General features: G+C 45.1%; 1 protein-coding gene across 1 annotated transcript in view; it reads left to right on the top strand.

Moving 5' to 3' along the window:
* The first annotated feature begins 1540 nt into the window (after window positions 1–1540).
* DUSP22 (dual specificity phosphatase 22) overlaps window positions 1541–19159 on the top strand; it is a 41880-nt gene continuing 24261 nt past the window's right edge. Inside the window, exons 1-3 of the mRNA XM_042869018.1 lie at window positions 1541–1626; window positions 6823–6856; window positions 14795–14877. Of these exons, the coding sequence (XP_042724952.1) occupies window positions 1606–1626; window positions 6823–6856; window positions 14795–14877 (138 nt within the window). The 5' untranslated portion in view covers window positions 1541–1605. The remainder of the gene's footprint in view (window positions 1627–6822; window positions 6857–14794; window positions 14878–19159) is intronic.

Below are 19159 nucleotides of genomic sequence, written 5' to 3' on the forward strand. Positions count from 1 at the left end.
AAAACCTCTTGCTAGCACCCATTGCCATGGGTGCTGGCTGAAACCTGCCTGGAAGCAGCTTGACATTCAGCTGTCACAAGCTTTGCCCCTCCTGTAGTGCTGCCATCAAACATGTTACCTTCCCTTAAAACTAAGCATCTGTGGTGATGACATGGCTGTGCGAAGGCAAGATTCTAGATCTCCAGGCAGGTGTCCCAGTTTACTAAATGATGGCTAAACTAAAGTGTGTCACTGCTGGAACAGTGGAACAGCACCAGCTTTTGAAGATGCAATTGAATGACAAGCCAGTGCTGGTTCCACTGTCCTACATCTCTGAGATAGGTCTCCACTGGTCAGAGAAGTGCTGGGGGCTGCTTCAGAGGCACTCATGTTGCTGAGGGTAGCATGGAGGATGTGTGGCCGTCAGCTCGGAAATCGATTAGATGCAGCTGGAGACTGTAACACCATTCCCTGAGAGCACTGGCAACCTCTGCCCCTATGTTTGTGTTCCCATCACTTTCTGTCCCTCATTCCAGAGCTCATCCATCAGTTACAGGCATTGGTGCCTCTTAGCACCACCATTCTTCATCCTTCCACCATCTGGCCTCGAGGAAGCATGCCCTGCAGACAGGTGGTATTATGGCATCGGAGAGCATCTCTGAGGAACAGGTAACAGGAGGAGAGATCCAGGGAGACCATACTGCTGTCTTCCAGTACCTGAAAGTAGCTTATAAGCAGGAAGGAGGGTGTGTTTTACATGCTCTGTAAGTGACAGGACAAAGGGGGATGGCTTTAAACTAAAAGAGGGGAGATTGAGGAAGAAATCTTTTCCTCAGAGAGTGGTGAGGTGCTGGAACAGGTTCCCCAGAGAGGTGGTGGACACCCCATCAATGGAGGTGGTCAAGGCCAGGTTGGACGGGGCTCTGGGCAGCCTGAGCCTTCCAACCCGAGTCATTCTGTGATTCTGTGATCCACGTAGTTCTGCTACTGCACATATTTTGTTTTAGTATAATACTTATGTAAGAACAACGGTTGCAAGTAACAGTGCAAATGCCTACAGTGCGACGTTTTAAACATTCACATAAAACATTACCCACATGTCACACCGATGCTTGCAGAAACGCACAGCACAGCAGCGCGCTTCCTCTCACAACCGCGCACCTGTGCCACCCAGCTTTTCACAGCCACGGCCGTACCGCTCACCCACGCCCGCAGCGGCGTGGCGCAGCCGCCGGGCGCTACAGGTGGGGCGGCGCTGCGGGGAAGGCCGGGAGCTGTAGTTCTGGCGGCGAGGCGGCCCGACTACAAGCCCCAAGGCGGCCCGCGCGCCGCGGCTGTACCGCACGTGGGGAGGGGGGGCTTGGCGGCGGCGGCGGCGTCGGGAGGCAGTTCCCGGCGGCCCGGCCCCGCGGCTCGCCGCTCCCGGGGGCGGCCGAGCGGAAGCCCGCCCGGCGGGGCGGGGGTGATGCGCCGCGCCTCGCCCCGCCGCCCTCCTCGTTAACAGTCCGCTCGTGCCCGGCCGCCGCCGGCCGGCCCTGCCCTATGCGCTCCGCCCCGCCGCCCGCCGCTCGCTAACCGGCAGCCGCCGAGGGTCCCGCGCGCCGCTGGCGGGCGGCTGGGGTAGCCATGGGGAATGGCATGAACAAGGTAAAGCCGCTCGTCGGCCTCGGACCCGCGGGGCGAGTGCGTGTGCGCGGGGGCGGCCGCCTCCCCGCCTTTGTCTGCTGGCGGCACCTGGCCGCGGAACAAAGGCGGCGGGCGGGAGGGCTTCCCCTCGGCTCTCGGGGTTTTCTCGGTTTCCTTCTCGTTGTTTTTCCCTCCCCTGCGGGGCGGGGGGAAGGGACGCGGTCGCGCGTCTCCCGGGCGCGCTTCCTGCGCGGCCGCGGCCCCGGCGGGGCGGTGGTGGGGGAGGGAGGGCCGGTTTCGGCCGTGCCCGCCCGGGGGTTCCCCGCACGGTGCCCCGCGAGCGGCCCGCGTGGCCCCGAGTCCCGGCTGTCACCCGCCCGCGGGGCAGGACAGCCTCGTGGAGCTCACGGTGAGGCAGGAGGGTGGATCTGCGCCGCTCGGGGTGTTGGCCTCTGGGCTACAGGGGCTCGTTGTCAGCGCTCGCCCCACTAGCGCCTTGTGCGGTTGTCGAAGGGCAGCTGTGATTCCTGTCAGCATCTCCGCCTCTGTTTTGAGGCAGGTTTGGAGGTGCGGTAACCGGTCCGCTACAAGGAAGAGAAGTTGAGTCATCTCCTCTGTCGAACATCCTGCTCCGAGCGCTTTGGGAGTAGCCTCGCGCTGAGCGTGGCCTCGCCAGTAGCAGAGCTGGAGATGGGCACCTGAGCGGCTGTGGCGGCTCCATCCTGCCGTCGGTCAGGCTGGTGAACATCCCGGTGCTTGATGCTCCTCTTGCCTGGGGTGCCCCTCATCCTGTGGGCAGACACCTTGGGATAAGAGAATCTAGGCGGGGAGAAGGCCTGGCTGGTTAATCCAACTGACTGATAGGAGTAACGCCTCCCCTGGTCCTTCTCTTCAACTCTTGGTTTTAAAGTGTGGGGGTAGAATCATAGAATCGTTTGAGTTGGAAGGAGTACTTAAAGGCTATCTAGTCCAACTCCCCCACAACGAACAGGGATACCTATAGTGAGATCAGGTTGCTCAGAGCCCTGTCCAGCCTGACCTTGAGTGTCCCCAGGGATGGGGTATCCACCACCTCTCTGTAGCTGCCCTCTACAAGTGACCAGTGAGCAGTAAATACAGCTGGTACGTTGGGAGTATTTTTCCAGGAATGTTTGAAGTTATCCTGCCACTCTCAGTGTTTTGATGTGGGATGCTACCGTTGCAATCCAGGGGAAGAAAGAGGATTCTCAGCCCCTTCAACCTGAGCATTCTTTGCTCAGCACTCCGTGAGCAGACAGTCCATGACTCAGGGAAATTTGGTCACTCTGCATCTGTTATGTGTTGTCCTGGTATGTTGCAACCAGAGTGCTCAGATCAAGCAGAGCACCACGTTAGTTTTTCTCTTCTCTCTTTCCTCTGTAATCATGAGGATGAAACTTCCATTGATCTGGAGGAGCTGACTCCTTTAAGGAGGCCACGGTCATGCTGGGTACAGGTTTATTTTTGCAGGGGTCCAGTGTGCAGGTCTGGTACAGGCCACCTTCAGAATGTACGCCTAGATCATCTGTTCCTTTTGATCTTGTGAGTCAGCGAAAGCCGGAGAGGTGAAGAGAGGTGTGGACTCATCAGCTGTTGGGTTTGCTCCGCTTGGAGTAATCTGTCAACACAAATTACCTTAGTTTCCAGCTAAAGTGGTTTTTTGTGTGTATGTGGCAGTTGTATTTTGCAATAAAAGGAAACAAGCAGTTTATCCAATGCTGGATTATTTCATTTAGAGAATTTCTGTACTGAAGCCAAGGAAAGAGGATTAATGGTGATACCAGTAATGGGGTATGGAAAGGAAAACTCTGCAGACTGCTACAGCTGCTGTTGCTGCTCTTGGATGCTGAGCCTTTCTCAGTGGCATGGTCCCCTCCTCTTTTTCTGTCACACGATACTGATGTATATAATACCAAGTGATAATTGCAGCTGACTTTATGTGGCCATTAGTGTTGATTGGAAGGCTTGAGGCCTGGCATTTTTATTTATTAATTTATCTTTAATTATTACTTTCCTCTGTAAAATTATCCATGTTTATTTTTGCATAAGCCTGTCCAAATGTTCTTATTTTTCCCAAGCTAAACCTAAAGCATTGGTTTTTAATGCTATTCTTACTCTGTTTAGAGAAAAGCCGTGGTTTACTGACTGCACTGACTTTAAACTCATCTCCTGGCTGCTATTACTTTTCATATACGTATATATATGTATTTTTTTGTTTTTTTAAGTACAGAATGAGTAATGAGATTGGACTTAGGAAAGGTGGCCTTATTTGTCTTTGCAATTAATGCCTAACTTTGACACGTATTCAAAGGTCAACTGAAGTCTGCGGTTGAAAATGACAAAGATGTTTTCCAGGAGCTGAAGTCTAGTGACTGAAACAGTGGTAGAGGTCATGGTACTTAGATTTGGCCGTCTGTGAGCACGGCATACTTAGTGGAGAGTTTTTCCTGGGTTGGTCCTTTGTCCTGTTACAGTTAAACGCCCGCTATTCACACAGACCCTGCTGAAGGGGCGAGTTGAGTGTTAGTGCTACAAAAAGAGCAGGTAAGCTGCGTTCGTTGTAGGAGCTGATTCATGAGAAATGCAAATCAGTGTGGACAGTTGCACCTCGTTCTGTGGAAGTCAGCTGAGCTGTGCCACTTAATGTCAGCAGCAGCAAATCCCGCTCCCTTGCTGGCTGATAAGGTAGGCTGACCCCGTTCCCCCCCTGCAGCCTTTTGCAGCCTGATGAAACTTCTCCAGAGCACCCATTTTTACCAACGCATTTAGAAGTAGCGTTGGGCAAGGAATTGGATGGCTCTATCCTGGGTGCCTGTCCGAGCAGAAGACAGTGGCAAAATAACACTTCAAGCCATTTTTTAGAGAAGGGTATTTTTCCAAGAGGACTCATAAGAAGTCTTAGCAATCCGTGGTAGGGCTCTGTGGTCATGCACGGTGAAGAACATGAGCCATTCTCATGGGAGATACGACCAAAGGCAGGCGTTGCTCTCCTTGTTGGTTATGCAGTCTTCTGTTATTTAGTCCATGGTCATTTTGTCGATGTTTCGGATGATAGAAAGAGGCTACTGTTTTTATTCAGAAAGCAGTGGTTGAAAAGTTCACAAAAACAACCACCTTATGTTTTTCTCCTGTGACTCCCACCCCTTCTCTCGCACGTTCCTGGCAGCCATCGGCCTTCGTTGTGCACAGCCTGGAGTTGCAGTTGCTGAAGGCAGTGTGAGATGACACAGCTGAAAGTTCCCAGCCATAGTCTAGTGCTGAAGTATTAGTCAGCACAGTATGAAGATTCACTTCTTTCCAGGTAGCTTTCACCCATAGTCATGTTTCTTGCTTCTAGAATGACTAGGACAACAGGGGCAACATCTGTCCTTGGTTGCAAAGTGTCCTAATTTTCTACCTTGCATACAGCATTGCTTCATAATGCACCAGTGCAAATGCAAACTTCTGGATTTTTCTGCTTTTGCTGGCAACAATCTAAAAAGCCTCCATTTTAAATCACTCTGGTGTTTCTTGATATCTCTTTAATTTGCAATGTCTAGCCTTAATGGTTGGAGTTTAAGCTTTCATGTTCTCTTGAGAGCACACTTTTGATGCAGAAATAATGTCCTGAAGCCTAAAATGCTGTAGTGTACTGTAGCAGGGATGTGATTTGAGACTTGTGCTGCAGATAGCCTAAGATAGCAAGGCTATTTAGAATAGAAAGGTGATTTTGTTTATTCATATTTTAAACATCAGCTAAGAGGGTTGGCTGGGGTGGCCTGGTTGGTGAAATTGGTTCCTAACTAGACTCACTTTTGCTGTAGAGCATGCAAGGACCCCAGAGCAACCATCTTTTAATGGTGATTGCAGACTTGAGCTCCCTGCTTTAGAGCTAGTGTGCCATGCTGTGATCACCCAGTGGAGCACGGAGGGAAGAATGCTTGCACAAAGCTACAAGGGAGCATGCACATCACTGGAGCTTTGCTGGTTTTTGTGAGGCTAGGTAATAATAGTGAACACAACGCTTTTATATCTGGGGAAAGCCACGGCTTTAGGATGTACTTGAAGGTATTTCACGGGTCCTGCTGGCCTAGGTGTGGTGCACTGGGTTGCCTTTCAGCAGGCAGGCTGCTGCAAGGGGAAGGCTTGAGTGATAATCCTCCATGAGAACCTGCCATGGCTTTTGGAACTTGGCGACTGCTGGACGAAGCAAAACGGGTGGAGTTTTACCTTTAAATAGCTGCACTCAAGAAGCTGTTGCTGCTGTTGTGATGACACATGGGTGTTGCTAAGGCTTTCAGAAGCCAGTGCTGACATATCTGTATTGGTGGTATGCTTTGCATGCACCGAAGAAAAGTGGATCATGTGCTGTCACTGCCACAGTTCTGCTCCCTTCAAAGGATGCGGGTGTGGGTCAGATTTTTCAGGTGTCAGAAAAAGAAATTTTTGGCCAGAAAGCATGTGCTTGGTCTGCTTGTTTTATTTTTATGCCCTTGGTGCCGTTCCCAAGCTGGGAGGGGTAGCACTGCGGTGTTTACCCGTGTGTATGCACAGGGCCAGCCCTCGGCTTGACCTTGGTGCTCATGAGTTAATGAAAATCCTCTAACTCAGACCTGTGCAGGCTGCTAGGTGCAGTGGTGTGAGTGGGCAGATCTGGGAGAGGAAAATGCAACTCGCAGACTTTAATTGATTCTCACTCTGTAAATGCGCAACTAGCTGGGTGCAGTGATTTCCTCCAGCTAAGAGCCTGGCAGTGCTGTATCCCCCACTTGCATGGCTTTGCGCTTCGAAGGTCCCTCAGGATTTTGTGTTGCAGTGCTTTATCCAGCTCGCTTAGCAACTTTAGGCAAATTGCCTTCTCTTTTTGAAGTTTCGTCATTACTTAACTGAGTGTGCTCTTATCGTGCCTTGGGGGGACGTGTTGTGAGGCCCGCTCCATGTTTGTACAGGGCTTCTGATACCCTTGGAGAGCGCCCATTATGTGAGAGTCCACATGATTAACAGCCCTGGCTGTCAGTGAGAGCTTTTGGAGAGCTGTGCATCGAGAGTAATGCAGCTTGAGAAGGTTGCAAAGAGGCACAAAATGCTGCCAGCAGTCTGTAGATTGCATTTGACAATGGTCTGCTGAAGTAGTATGTTCCATCCTGTATGCAAATTGAACTTTGTCAAATTGTGTTACCACAAGATATCTATATTTGATACTATATTTCTTTCTCACAGATTCTGCCTGGCTTGTTCATTGGCAACTTTAAAGGTAAGATTAGTTTTATCATTTCTTCTAGGATTGCTTAACAGGGGTCTTTAGCTGTTGTTTCGCAGGCCGGAGGAGTTCTCTGATGTCTGTGCAGCTGCTTTAACCTCATGTTGCTTCATTCTTGGATTCACCTGACAGCATTTAAAGAAGAACCTCTTTGCCCTCTCATCCATGTGCTGCACTGCAAGTACTTTTATGAAAAGAAAAATGAATGCCATCTCCTCAGTTCATGTTTCAGCTGGAATTCCTAAACATTGGCCTGCCTTAAATGATTCCTGTGCTAGGCGGACAAGCATGTGACCCAGGCAGATTCTTTGTAAGGCTTATAGCAAGCCCTCCTTATAAGTAAAGCTTAGAGTGCCTCCTGCACATTGCTTTCTTTATTTTGGTTATTTGTAACAGCTGTCAAAGAGTTCTGTTATCACTGCATGCGAGACTGGTAGGTCTGCAGATTGCTGTCTGACCACCGATACTTGCACTGCCTGTGCTGCAGATGTACAATCCTCTGATTGTTTACCCTTTTGCATGAGGTTTACCTTTTGTTCACAGAACCATATTTAGAAAAAATAGGAGACTTTATGTAGGCATCCAAATAAATGACCTGTTCTCAAAGTCCCCTGTTAGCAGCAGTTGCAGCTGACCGTCCTTACTCTGAAATAAAGGAGTTGTGTCTGTACAGTCTTTTTGAGGTTGAGGTGCTATACTTGCTGTGTTTCATTCTGCTAACAAGGCAGGACTCTGCAGTATCATACCCTTCTCAATCCGTCCGATATTGTAGCTGACCTGCTAAGATTGGACAAAATTTGCACTGGATTTAGATACTGCTATATGTCTTCTCTGTTCCCCTCTTCCTTGCCTCCCCTGCACTAAAACCTGCAACTTCACTATTTTCTGTCTGAACTGCTATCTCATTTACCTGACTCTGAACCTGAATGCTCTAGAAGGGAGCCTTGCTGCCCAGGTCCAGTGCTTGCTGCTGCTGTGTAGCAGAGCTGAATGCCCTGAGAAGTAGCCCAGGGAACATGTGAATCTGAGAGCTGTCTTTCGCCACGCTGGGATGCCAACACAAGTACAATGGCTGCTTGTGTGTGAGAGTCATGCCACAGTAAGGGAAGTGAGAGGACGAAGACCAGTTGATAGTGATCTAAGAGGGTAATAAAAGGAGGAGAAACAGAAAAGAAGGGGAAAAGAGGGAATATAAGAGAGAAAGGCTAGGTTTGAAGACCAACTGCTGCATGAGCTAGTGACAGAACTAAATCAGAGCTGTGTTCTTTCCTTTTCTTTGTCCAGTAATGTGGGAAAGGGGCAGGATGCGGGATGGAAGGTGGGCAATAGAGTCACTGGCTTTAAAGTTTCTGGCAGGGTGGGCAAGATAGGCCTGGGGATGGCTCTCTGTCACTCTTGCTGCTGCAGCCCTGCTGGTAAATCCTTGACAGTACGCCCAAGGGAGTGAAACTCAGCCGGAGCATCTTTTTCTCTTTGCAGTTTTGTTTTCAGCCAGTGAACAATATCACCAGCTGAGGGGAGTTGACTAGGGTTGCAGAGTGTCAGCACTGCCTGTGCTGGGGTTGTGATCCTTGTGCTTGCTCTGCTTTGCTGGTTCAGCCATGCTTGCCATTGATGCTACGTCAGTCACTTCTGCACAGGGAGCAGAGGTGTGCATGGGGATGGGTAGTATTCCTGGAAGCATCTCTTGGAAAAAAACGGAGACTGGAATGCTTCATTTACCCACATAAGAGGAAAAGGATGGGCTTGAATATCAATATCTGCGTTTTGGAGTCTGTTTCTAAATTGATTAAAAACCCAAGAAAAGTGTTCACTTATTTATTGTTATGACTCTTGGTCATGTTGCATATAATTCTTAACCCTCATGAGTGTATCTCTCTATAGGTATACACAAACAGGAAGAGAGAATATTGATGTTGTGGTACTTCATTAACACAAAAGTGAAGTTTTATTGTATTAGCATCTTCGGCACCTCTTGCCCCCCTCCCTCCCCCTTCCCAACTGCTTCAGAACAATTGCAATTGCTTTCCATGCAGTGAAGTCATCCCATTTAGGAACAGGCATTGAGTTTATTATCACCAGTGTACTTTTCCGGAGGAGTTCGATTACCATGTTCCCAAGGCATGCTCTGATTTGTGGCACTCTTTCAAAAAGTGACTAATGAATTTTGAGACTGCCATAAAGGGGATTGTTGCTGAGAAATGCTCAGCAGCATGCACTTGGGCTTGGTTAGAATGTCCCAATTTGGGCGGCTGGAACATCTAGCTACTTCTACAGACAGGGGTTTTAGCAAATTATTTGCTGTAATGCTTCTCTCCCTGAGTAGCCAGGCTGCTCAGAATTGAATGAAGTTCCATCTGGTCAGCCAGAATAGCACCAAATCCTTGGCACTGTGTATCTCAACTGGAGGCAGAGTCGAGGTGCTCTGGCGCGTTCTGTGTCTGTGTGCAGGGGGGTGAGAAGTTGGCAGAAATCTCTGAAGTGCTCTGATCCGCCCTCTGGAGGATAGTCTGTCCTTTCTCCAGTGACTAAACAGGGAGTCCAGGGAGGCAGAGTTTCCATAGCTGGTTCCTAAAATCACCATCCTCCTCAAGTTTGTCTCCCCGCTGTATGAGAAACCTCTGGGGAAGCTGGCAGTCTGAGGGCAGAGGGAGAATGTTTTGCAGTTCCTGCTAAATGAAAGCAGGATGTGAAAGGATGTTAAATGCTGTAGTCGTGGAGGTGCATTGTCTGCAGAAGGCATTCAGCAGTTGTTCCCTGGAATTACTATTCAATATACAGCAATATTTCTGCTTTATGTATTGTTGTTTCTCCTGTCTTTTTAGGCGTAATTAACACAGAACCAGTCTATGTCTGAGAAAGTGCGAGCTCTCCCACCTTTAACTGGGAAATAAACTAAGACCAAAGAGAAACCTGTAGTCTACATCTGGCAGAAATGGAAGTAGAGCTTTCCCATTGTGGTTTGAGTGCTGCTGCTGTGCAAGCTTCTAGCTGCATCAGAATGAGAGAGGTTTCTGCAACCACCTTAGGGTGTGAAGGATAGAGGGCATGTAATCCTGACTATGGAAAGCACTGAAATAAATATGTGCTGAAATCCCACCAAGCCCATAGCACTTGAGTATGTCTCTCCTTGTTATCTTTGAAGATCTGTGGGTGTTACTGTGCTCACCAGAAGAAAATAGAAATTGTAGCGTACTTTTTTGTGTGTGTGTATTTGAGATTGCACAGCTAGAGGGCAGAAAAATTCAAGAAGAACCACAGGTGTCCATACAGTACAGTTTAGACTGAGTTTGGTCTGAAAGCCCAGGGGGAATTGGAACTCCTGGGCTTCTTCAGTGAAAATTAATGAGGAGTTATAAATTGAAATAAAGGGGAGGGGCACAATTAGGAAAGGGAAAGTAGTGGTAAACTCTTCTACCTGGCTCTAGTTTTGGGGGAAATTTAGTTTGTTGCAGTTGCTCCTTTGCTCGTTTCAGATGAAATTCAATTCTGCAACTCTCCAAAGACAAATAATTTATTGCATGCCTTTGTATCTTCTGCACTGGGAATTTGATTTCCCCTGAAAGTCACCTGAGTGGCTGACAGAAAAAAGATGCTTTGTTTCTTCACAGACTGATAGGGCAGGGAGCTTTTTCTGCACAAATAGAACAAATTATTTTTTCCAAGATGGGATTCCAAGTGTATGCTTGATTGCTTCCAAACTGAAAGCTGTAGCAGTAGTGAGCCCCAGACATTCATGAGTGTTTCTACCTTGAATATTTGAAGAGCTTTTGTCCTTCCTTGCTTGTACTCAGTTGGAAGACTCAAGTTTTTTCCAATGGAATATTTGGGGGCTTTTTGATTCGAAGGGGAAAGCCGCAATATGAGGTTTAATTCCCCCAAAGAGTCCGGTTTTGCTGTGAGTGAGCTGGAGAGTCTAGGGAAAGTTTATATCCTTCCCATTGCTGAGTGCAAAAAGGTGGTATCCACCAAGTGGTTCTGCTGTGTTTCTAGATCCATTCTGTTATCAGCTTTGTAGTTCTTTTGAGAAAAGGTTGGTTTTTTTTTTTTTTTTTTTTTTCTGAGGCTTTATTTCAGATAGTGAAAGCAGGAGAGGATACTGTTCCCTATTTTTAGGGAAGGAAGATCTTTTTTCAAGGGTCGTCAAGATGATTAAGCCTTTTTTCCTCAGCTTCCTCATGCACTGGAAAAGTCCTCCTGAAGAGGCTGAGACAAATCACTTAATAGAATGTAATCTGATGTGGCAACAGGAGATGGGGAATTTTTGTTCATATGTTTAGTTTTTGTGCCTGTAACTATGGGTCACTGGAGTTTGCTTTGACATCAGGAGAACTTTGTTCTGTGCATTCTCAGTAACAGTTCTTAGTGTCCTGAGCCACTGGAGGGTAAGTTCTCCAAAGAGTAGTAGAATCATTTCATTTACAGAGAGATCATTTACAGACAGAGTGGTGAGGTGCTGGAACAGGCTGCCCAGAGAGGTTGTGGATGCCCCGTCCCTGGAGGTGTTCAAGGCCAGATTGGATGGGGCCCTGGGCAGCCTGGTCTAGTATTGAATGGGGAGGTTGGTGGCCCTGCATGAGGCAGGGGGGTTGGAGATTCGTGATCCTTGAGGTCCCTTCCAACCCTGGCCATTCTGTGATTTCAGTTGGGAAACACCTGCAACATCATCAAGTCCAACCATCACCTAGCACTACCAGATCCTCCACTAAACTGTGTCACACAGGGCTGTGTCTGCATGTCCCTTAAATACTGTCAGGGATAGGAAACATCACCACTTCCCTGAGCAGACCCTTCATTTGCTTAACCACCCTCCATGAAGAAGCTCTTGTAGTATCCTATCTCAACCTCCCTATAGCTCTGTCTGGTTCTATCCAAAGTAGAAGAAGAGGTGTTTGTTTTAAAACAAACAGGAAATTAACCCAAGCCCCAGTAATGATTAAAACAATGACAAAATCCACCATTGCCCCCAAATCAGAAAACACTAGTGATGATGAAACTGTCTGTAATCTCTATACATCTGCAGGTTGAGACCTGACAGTGTTGTACTTTGGGGCCTCACTTGCCTTGTTTTTGCATACATAAATTTTGATTCTGAAAACTTAATTGCAACTAGCTTACTGCATTATGAGAGTGCATGTTTCTTTTCACACTAACAACAAAGCTAGCTGTGGGCTTCTAAGGAGGAAGGAAGGATGCCTTTTGTAAAGGATAGCTAGAGAAGAAAGGTGACGAAATACAAAGGAACATGTCATTGTGTGGAGCCGTTTAACAGGTGAGTTGCAGTTAAATGTTGTGGATCCAGACGTATTTCACAGAATACTTTTTTTTTTTTCCTGGCACAATTGGTAATTTTATACTTTGTTGTTTGCAGTAGAGATGGGAAAGGCTCTACACCTTAAATGGAGGAAAGGGAAGCTAACCATGGGCACAGGATGGGGAGAAGAAGAGTTCTACAACATGAACTGCACCGTACACAAGAAGAGAGCTTTCTGAAGGCTTTACTCAGAAGTCTCCATTAGTTTAGAGATGTTTCACTGTCTGCTGTAAGGAGTCCTGCATTTGAGAGACCATTCAGGGATGCACAGGATGGACTCTGATAGGTTTCTTCCAGAAGTGGGGTGATTTTTGATGTGGTTTCAAAATATGAGCCTGTGTGTGGTTGTACAACACTATGCTACAGTAAAAAAAGCTAGAATTACTGTGCTGTGTAGGTGATTCTTCTGTCTTTTAATGGTCCCTTACATAATCCCTTTAATTTTTGTAAGTTTATGGTACAAGACCACGAATATCTCATTGTACTATTGTTTAAGTCAGCTTTGTCTGTAGTATCTGTAGACTTACGGCAGGGGCTGCAAGGGGAATTATCCTTTTATAATCTGTGCCAGGTTTAGATCCAGATCATACAGTCACTGGCTGAGAATTTTTCTCCTCTATTTTATAGAGGTGACTTTTTGGGTGACTATTTCCTAGTACACCAAGGACTTGACATCACGCTGGGATGCAGCTCTAAGATAAAGCCATTTCCAGCTCACTTCTAGCAATATCATTTATTGCATGATTTTAATTTGTTTCGGTGAACTTACTTAGCTGAAGAACTAATATCTTTCAGTCCTTTTGAGTTACAGTGTCCATTAGGCTTTTCAATCTGCCTTGAAGCAGTCAGTGTTCACTGTGGGTCATGTTTGCCTTATGTGGCAAACCACTTCTTAGCTTGTGGGTCATACTTACCTTAGGGAATGGAGTCTAACTGTGCCCTTTTGCATTCACACCAGGAATTGGAGCCTGCAGGCTCTGAAGTCTGTCTCTAGCCTTTTGGGAACTGAAAGCACTTTCTTTTAGGAATGTTTAGCCTGTCATCTAGGGCGTTCAGAACCTTAGATGTTCTCTGAGAAATCAGGACTGTTCTATATACTTCTAATAAACCCAAAGCATTAGAAGACCTCTCCTGGCAAACATTAGTGTTTCTTCTTTGAAATGCCTACTGTGGGACTCTTAGGAAATTCCAGTTGTTCTATAAAGCTGGACCTTAATTCTGTTCCAGATAGAATTTGGGTTAATTCTCTCCTGAAGGGATAAGTAACTGTGTTGGTCATACAAGCTCAAACAGCAATTATTGGAAATTGACTCAGTTCTGACTTTTCATTGTATTAGCCCTGAATAAGCTTTCACAATAGGATTAACTTTAAATATTCTTGCCTGTTGCTGTGTTCATGTGGATTTGTCTGCAGGGAAGTATAATTAAATGCCCAGTTCCACTTTGAGATGTAGAAAAGGCATTGAAACTTTATAGTAGAGTGGAGAAAGATGAAGCAAGAGGTGCTGATAGAGCTCTTGCACATACATAAAAAAAAAAAAAGTGTACAGGTGATGCTATTGTTATTTTTGTACCTAGAGAGAGCCGGTTTGAAACCTTTGTGGTCAATGCTCTCTTTTTGTGTGCAGCCAGGCTAATGTGAACAGATTGTATGGGCTAATTTGGAAGGCAGGTGTTCTCATCATAAAACCACTGGTGTAATAGGCGTGATGTGTCATGTCATGCTCATGGGAAAAGGTCAAGAGCAATTGGACACAAACTGACTTTTACCTGTATTTGTGATTCTTCAAGGTCATTTTCTGACATGCAGGTCATTCAGTGGAGGGAAAGTTGCTCACTGATGACTAATGATCTATTTTACCTTCTTTCTCATAGAAACAAAACTATATTTTCACAATATCTAGCATCAGAATCTCTTGCCCCAGTTTGCTTTCCAGTTTTGAATGTTTGAAACACCTCAGTTATAGGTCTAGGAATCACTTTTTCACAGTTGTGCTTCCTCATTACAGCGTTTTTCTTCATGCATTCAGAATCTTCTCAGTCTCTCCTTGTATTTAAAATAATGCTGTGTATTGGGTAAATGCACCATTTTCTCTACTGGTCCTCAGAAAATAAGAATCTAGTTCTGGTGTTGACTGGCCCATTATTACCTTAATTTGAGTCATTCAAGCCGTGGTTTGCTTCACTACTCAGCCTGGGTATGGCAAGGTCGGTACCTCAAGTTAAATTATATCTCTTGAAGTGGGATTTGTGGGTGAGAAGATTTCTTGTACAGCTCTGACTGCTTGTTCAGATGGCCATCACCTGCACATAGACTGCACAGATTTACATTTCAGATGCAAAATATGTGAAACTTTTGACTTAAGAACACATTCCTGAGTCACTTAAGTTTGTTCTTTATATAGTATTTAATTTGTTTTGGAGTTAAAGTTCTTTTCCCCATCCCCCTCTGATGATGGTGTTCTAGAACAGATGCATTTGAGGTTTTGCTGTACTTCTTGAAGCTTCAAAAAGTATTGTAGCAATGGCAGTGTTTTTTAACATGCACAAGGGAAAAAGGAATGGGGTGTTGTTTCAAGAGATTAAAAAATGTCTTCCTTCTATTCCCTTTACTGCAGATGCCCGAGATGTAGAGCAGTTGAGCAAGAATAACATTACGCACATTCTTTCAATTCATGACAGTGCCCGTCCTATGCTGGAGGTAAGAGGGATACTCCATAATAAACTTACTTTGACACCGAGAGTCACAGCTACCTTGGGTTTTATGTCGTGTTCTGTATGACAGGTGTTTTGTAATGGAATTTGGAAATGTTTGACAGCTGTAGTCTTGGGATTCAGTCACAAATTTTGCTGTTGCTGCTGTTATAACAACAAGTAATCTAGCTGACAAAGAAAGAAACAATTATAGTGTCAGTCAGTATAACACAACAATGGGATTGTTATCAATCTAGTAGTAAAGGCAGATTTTCTTGTGTGTGGAGTTCATGCATCACATCAACATTCCTTCTCCCTTTTTCGCACTGCCAACTCTCCTCTGTGCTGGGCCACTTTCTTGAATCTTTAAATCGAATTGTTGTCTGACTAGTTTGCAGTCCTCCTTAAGTCTTGGGGCCTCGGAGAAACAAGAGCTCTCTTGTGTAATGTATCTAAGACAACGGAGTGTCTGTAGGTCTCCAACTCTTTAACACAAAATATTATTCCTTGTTTTATGAAAGGGGAACTTATCTCAAGAGTTGAAATGACTTGACTTGCTGTGTTGTCCTAAAGCAGTGAAAGAGTTGGAACCGATCTGTTACTCTGACTGTGCTTTCTTCTTTATGCCATGTTGCCTTAAAGGGAGAGAAGTGTGTCAAGGCTTTGCTACACCCTAGAATCCTGCTGTTGATTTATATTGAACTATTTGTCCTCTTAAATTCACTAGCTCATTCCGTGCATTTCATTTTTTGTGAAATATGGCAAAGTGGAAGGTAAGACAGTTGGTGGTTTCACCTCTGGGATCTCTCCTTTTCACTCTTGTCACATGAAGTCTCTAGTGGATTCAGTCCTAAAACTGAAAACTACAAACTTACTACAAAACTTCCACTTCTCCCAGGCAAATCAGTAGTCAAGCTGAACAAAAGATATCCCTAATATGTTGCGATTAAAACAAAAATGAAGTTCATGGGGAATTCAAGGTTTTCTTTTAGCTCAGAAGTGGATTTAAGCAGAGTTTACGTAAGCTGTTAACTTTGAAGTGTCCATCTGACTTACGTTGAGCCTGATGCCGGTTAGTTCTGAATCACTGAACTTCAAACTGCTCTTAGTTGAGGAGAGATGAAGTTGCTTCCTCTGGGGTGCTGCTCTCTAAAATGAGTAGAGGTTTGATTTGTTTTATTATCATTATTAGAAAGGTAGGAATGCTAATTATGGCACGTTCCAGCTGCAACCTCAGGTCAATGTTTCTTGTGGTGGTGGTGGTAGTTCTGACAGCCCACACGCCTTCCTGACATGGCGTTGCATCTGTTTGTGGGTCTGTGTGGTGAACAGATCTGGGAGCTTGTGTGAACCAAATATAATCAAGTCACCATTTCTTCCTCTAGCTACTTCCACAAAAGACACTGAGTATTAAATTTACCCAGCTCAGTTCCCAATCTGGTTCATGATGCAGTCTTAAAACTTACAGTGGTTGAGGAGCAGTGGCTGGTCAGTGGCTGGTTCTTTGTTCACCCTTGCCTCTGAAATAAATGTTTCTCTAACTGTGCCTTCTGTTTTTGCAATGTGCAATGTATTCTTCTCCTTGCAGGTGCTGTGGAAAGCAACAGTTAAACTTCTGTAAATAGAGCAAGGATTTCAAGGTCCATTTGTTCGGGAGCTGAACTGATTATTATTGCTTTATCATTCATAGTCTTACTGTGAGCTTACTTTATCTGCATCTGAATGTTTCTCTTTTGGAACAAAGACCTAGAAAACATTGTGTTACTTCCTTTATTATTTGCATCTTCCCATGTCTGTAGGTAGGTTTGTTTATAGCTGATGTATCCATGTAGTGATTGAGGCTTGTTCTCAAGTCCACTGAAGTCAAACGGGAATGTTTTTCTGATGCATTTCCCTTCCTTTTATGCTAGACATCACTGTTTGCAAGTGAGAGCCTTCGTTGGTATTCAGAAATCCATTTAATTTTATTTGGATCTTTGAACATGGAATTGCTGTGAATTGAGAAGCTTTTTTTCCTGAGGCTCCCTGTTTTGTGTGTGTGGGCATTGATCGTTTCTAAAATGCTGCATTGTCATGAGCAGCAGTAGATGCATTTGTCTCTTGCTAACAAAATTTCAAGGATTTCCTAATTATCCTATAGGGAATGTTACAAATATTCCATAAAGCAAAGTTTTCTCTGCAAGCCATGAAAGGGTAAGTGTTTTTAGGAACAGAAAACTCACTGTTGTTGTCAAAGAGGATTTGGTCCTCTTTAGCTGTCTATAGAACAAACAAATATGGGTGCATACTCTCAGAGAGGTGCCAGATTACTCACATATTGCTTGTCATGTTTTGAAATTATGGTAGTGACTGTTATGATGCAAAAGTTCTTCTGATAAAGCACCTGAAGCAGCAAACCTTGGGTAGAGGATGAAAATGAGCACTCTGGTTTCAATGTCCGCGCTGGGTTGGAAGAATACTCAAGAGAAAAAAGTAAATGTCCAGTACATGTGGAGAGCACTGACTTGTTGGATTATAAAATTACTTTCCCTTTTAGAAGCTTAGGACATTGCCACTCTCCTGACAGATTGTTCTCACCTAATTGTGTTTGAAGTATTCACAGTAGCTTATAAAATGTGTGCTTCTTTCTGTGTTTTATATGTACTGCAGTATTTGGAAGTATTTTCTAGTAGCTTACCAGCTTGCTAGAAAATGACTGAAGAGTTTCAGAAAAAACATTTGTTATATTGGTTTAGGTTTCGTAGTGTTTTTCTGTTGAAGAGATGATTAAAAGGAAGCTTTTCTCACTGAGATTTGGTTTCAGAAGTTATTTTGATGATTATTTACAAATCCTCATGGACTTCTAAGTTGTGTGCGGCTCATAATTGAAGTTCAGCCTTGGAAAGCTGCGGTGTGCTTTCAAGTTGGAATAATGAGAAAAAGTAGGTTGGTAAATCAGCTGGAATATAACATTTTTCATACATTCAGATATGGTCAGCCTACATTAAGTACAAGACATAAAATTGTTTTGTAAGGCTTTCAGATGTTTTAGACTGAAAGGAATCTGCCAAAATCTGGACTAAGCTATCTTGCAGTATTGCCCCTTGCTTCTTGTTAATTAAATTATTTCAAGAAAATATAAAACCAAGCCTAAAATTAATTCATATTTAAAAAGCATCCTGAGGCTGCTGTTCCGATGAAGCACACCGCTGCTAAATGGGATCTTAACCTGTTAAGTAAACATTTTATATTTTAAAGATGCATGTTTATAACTCCATCAGAAAAACTGTAGGTAACTGGTGGCATGTCCCAGTGAAAGGGCTGTGTGCCACACACAGCAAGGTTGTTACTTCAGCTGCGCAGAAGGAGCCCTCTGAATTAGAATGATGTCCAACAGTGCTGCATGTTCCCACACAGACATGGAAGCAGGTTGGCTCCTCCAGAGCACTCTGGACAGCTGCTGTTGGAACACTCACAGAGGTTTTATATCCACACAAAAGCCATATGCAGAGAAGAACAATTAGGTTTCTTACCACCTGCTTTCTGATCTCTTTCCGAGCTAGTTCAGATTTGAAAACCTCTGGTCAGAATGTAAGAGAGAGTGAAAGGCAGATGGGAAATCAGATACCTGTGTGCTTTAAGTGGTTGTGTAGCTTGCAATGACCTGTTGTATCTCTTAGTTGAACTCCTTTTTTGTTTTAAGGCCAAGACAAATAGCTGTTGGGCTTCAGAGACCAAAATGCTTAAAGATCTGACTGCTGTGATATCTAGGCATCCTAACCAAGCAGTCAGTCAGAATATAAAGAGAAAATGGACACTTAATTCCTCCTAGGCACTTGTTCCCTTTCTTTACAGACAAGCTGTTGCTTCAGAGAAATCTAACAGCCAATTAGAGCCCTTGCTTTTGGCAAGCAGTGTTCTTTTGGGATGCTCTGGGAAATGGCCCCCAGGAGACATTCCTATCAAGCTCAAATGCTACTTTACTTACTAGAGCTTTTCAGTATGTTAGAGGATACAAAACCTAACACGTTACAGCCTACTTTGCTACTACTATTGAGAAAGGCATGCAGCAAAGTCATGTTGGTGATGTTTACCTTTACTCTACTCCTTTAAATCCAGGCGTTTGACCCTGTTTGGAGGGATGGCACTTGGAGGTGGATGCTGGCCCAAACTAAGTAGGATGCTGGTGTAGACTATGCAGCTGTTTCAACAGAGCTGTGTCCCACTGTGGGAAGTGTGTACTGTTGTGTGTAGTCATCTGTCAGCAGCTGAATTTGCAGCATCCTTAACAGTTACGCTTGCCCTTTCCC

Source organism: Lagopus leucura, unplaced genomic scaffold (assembly GCF_019238085.1).
Source record: "Lagopus leucura isolate 7727_CA_CO unplaced genomic scaffold, USGS_WTPT01 Super-Scaffold_100002, whole genome shotgun sequence".
Lineage (NCBI taxonomy): Eukaryota > Metazoa > Chordata > Aves > Galliformes > Phasianidae > Lagopus > Lagopus leucura.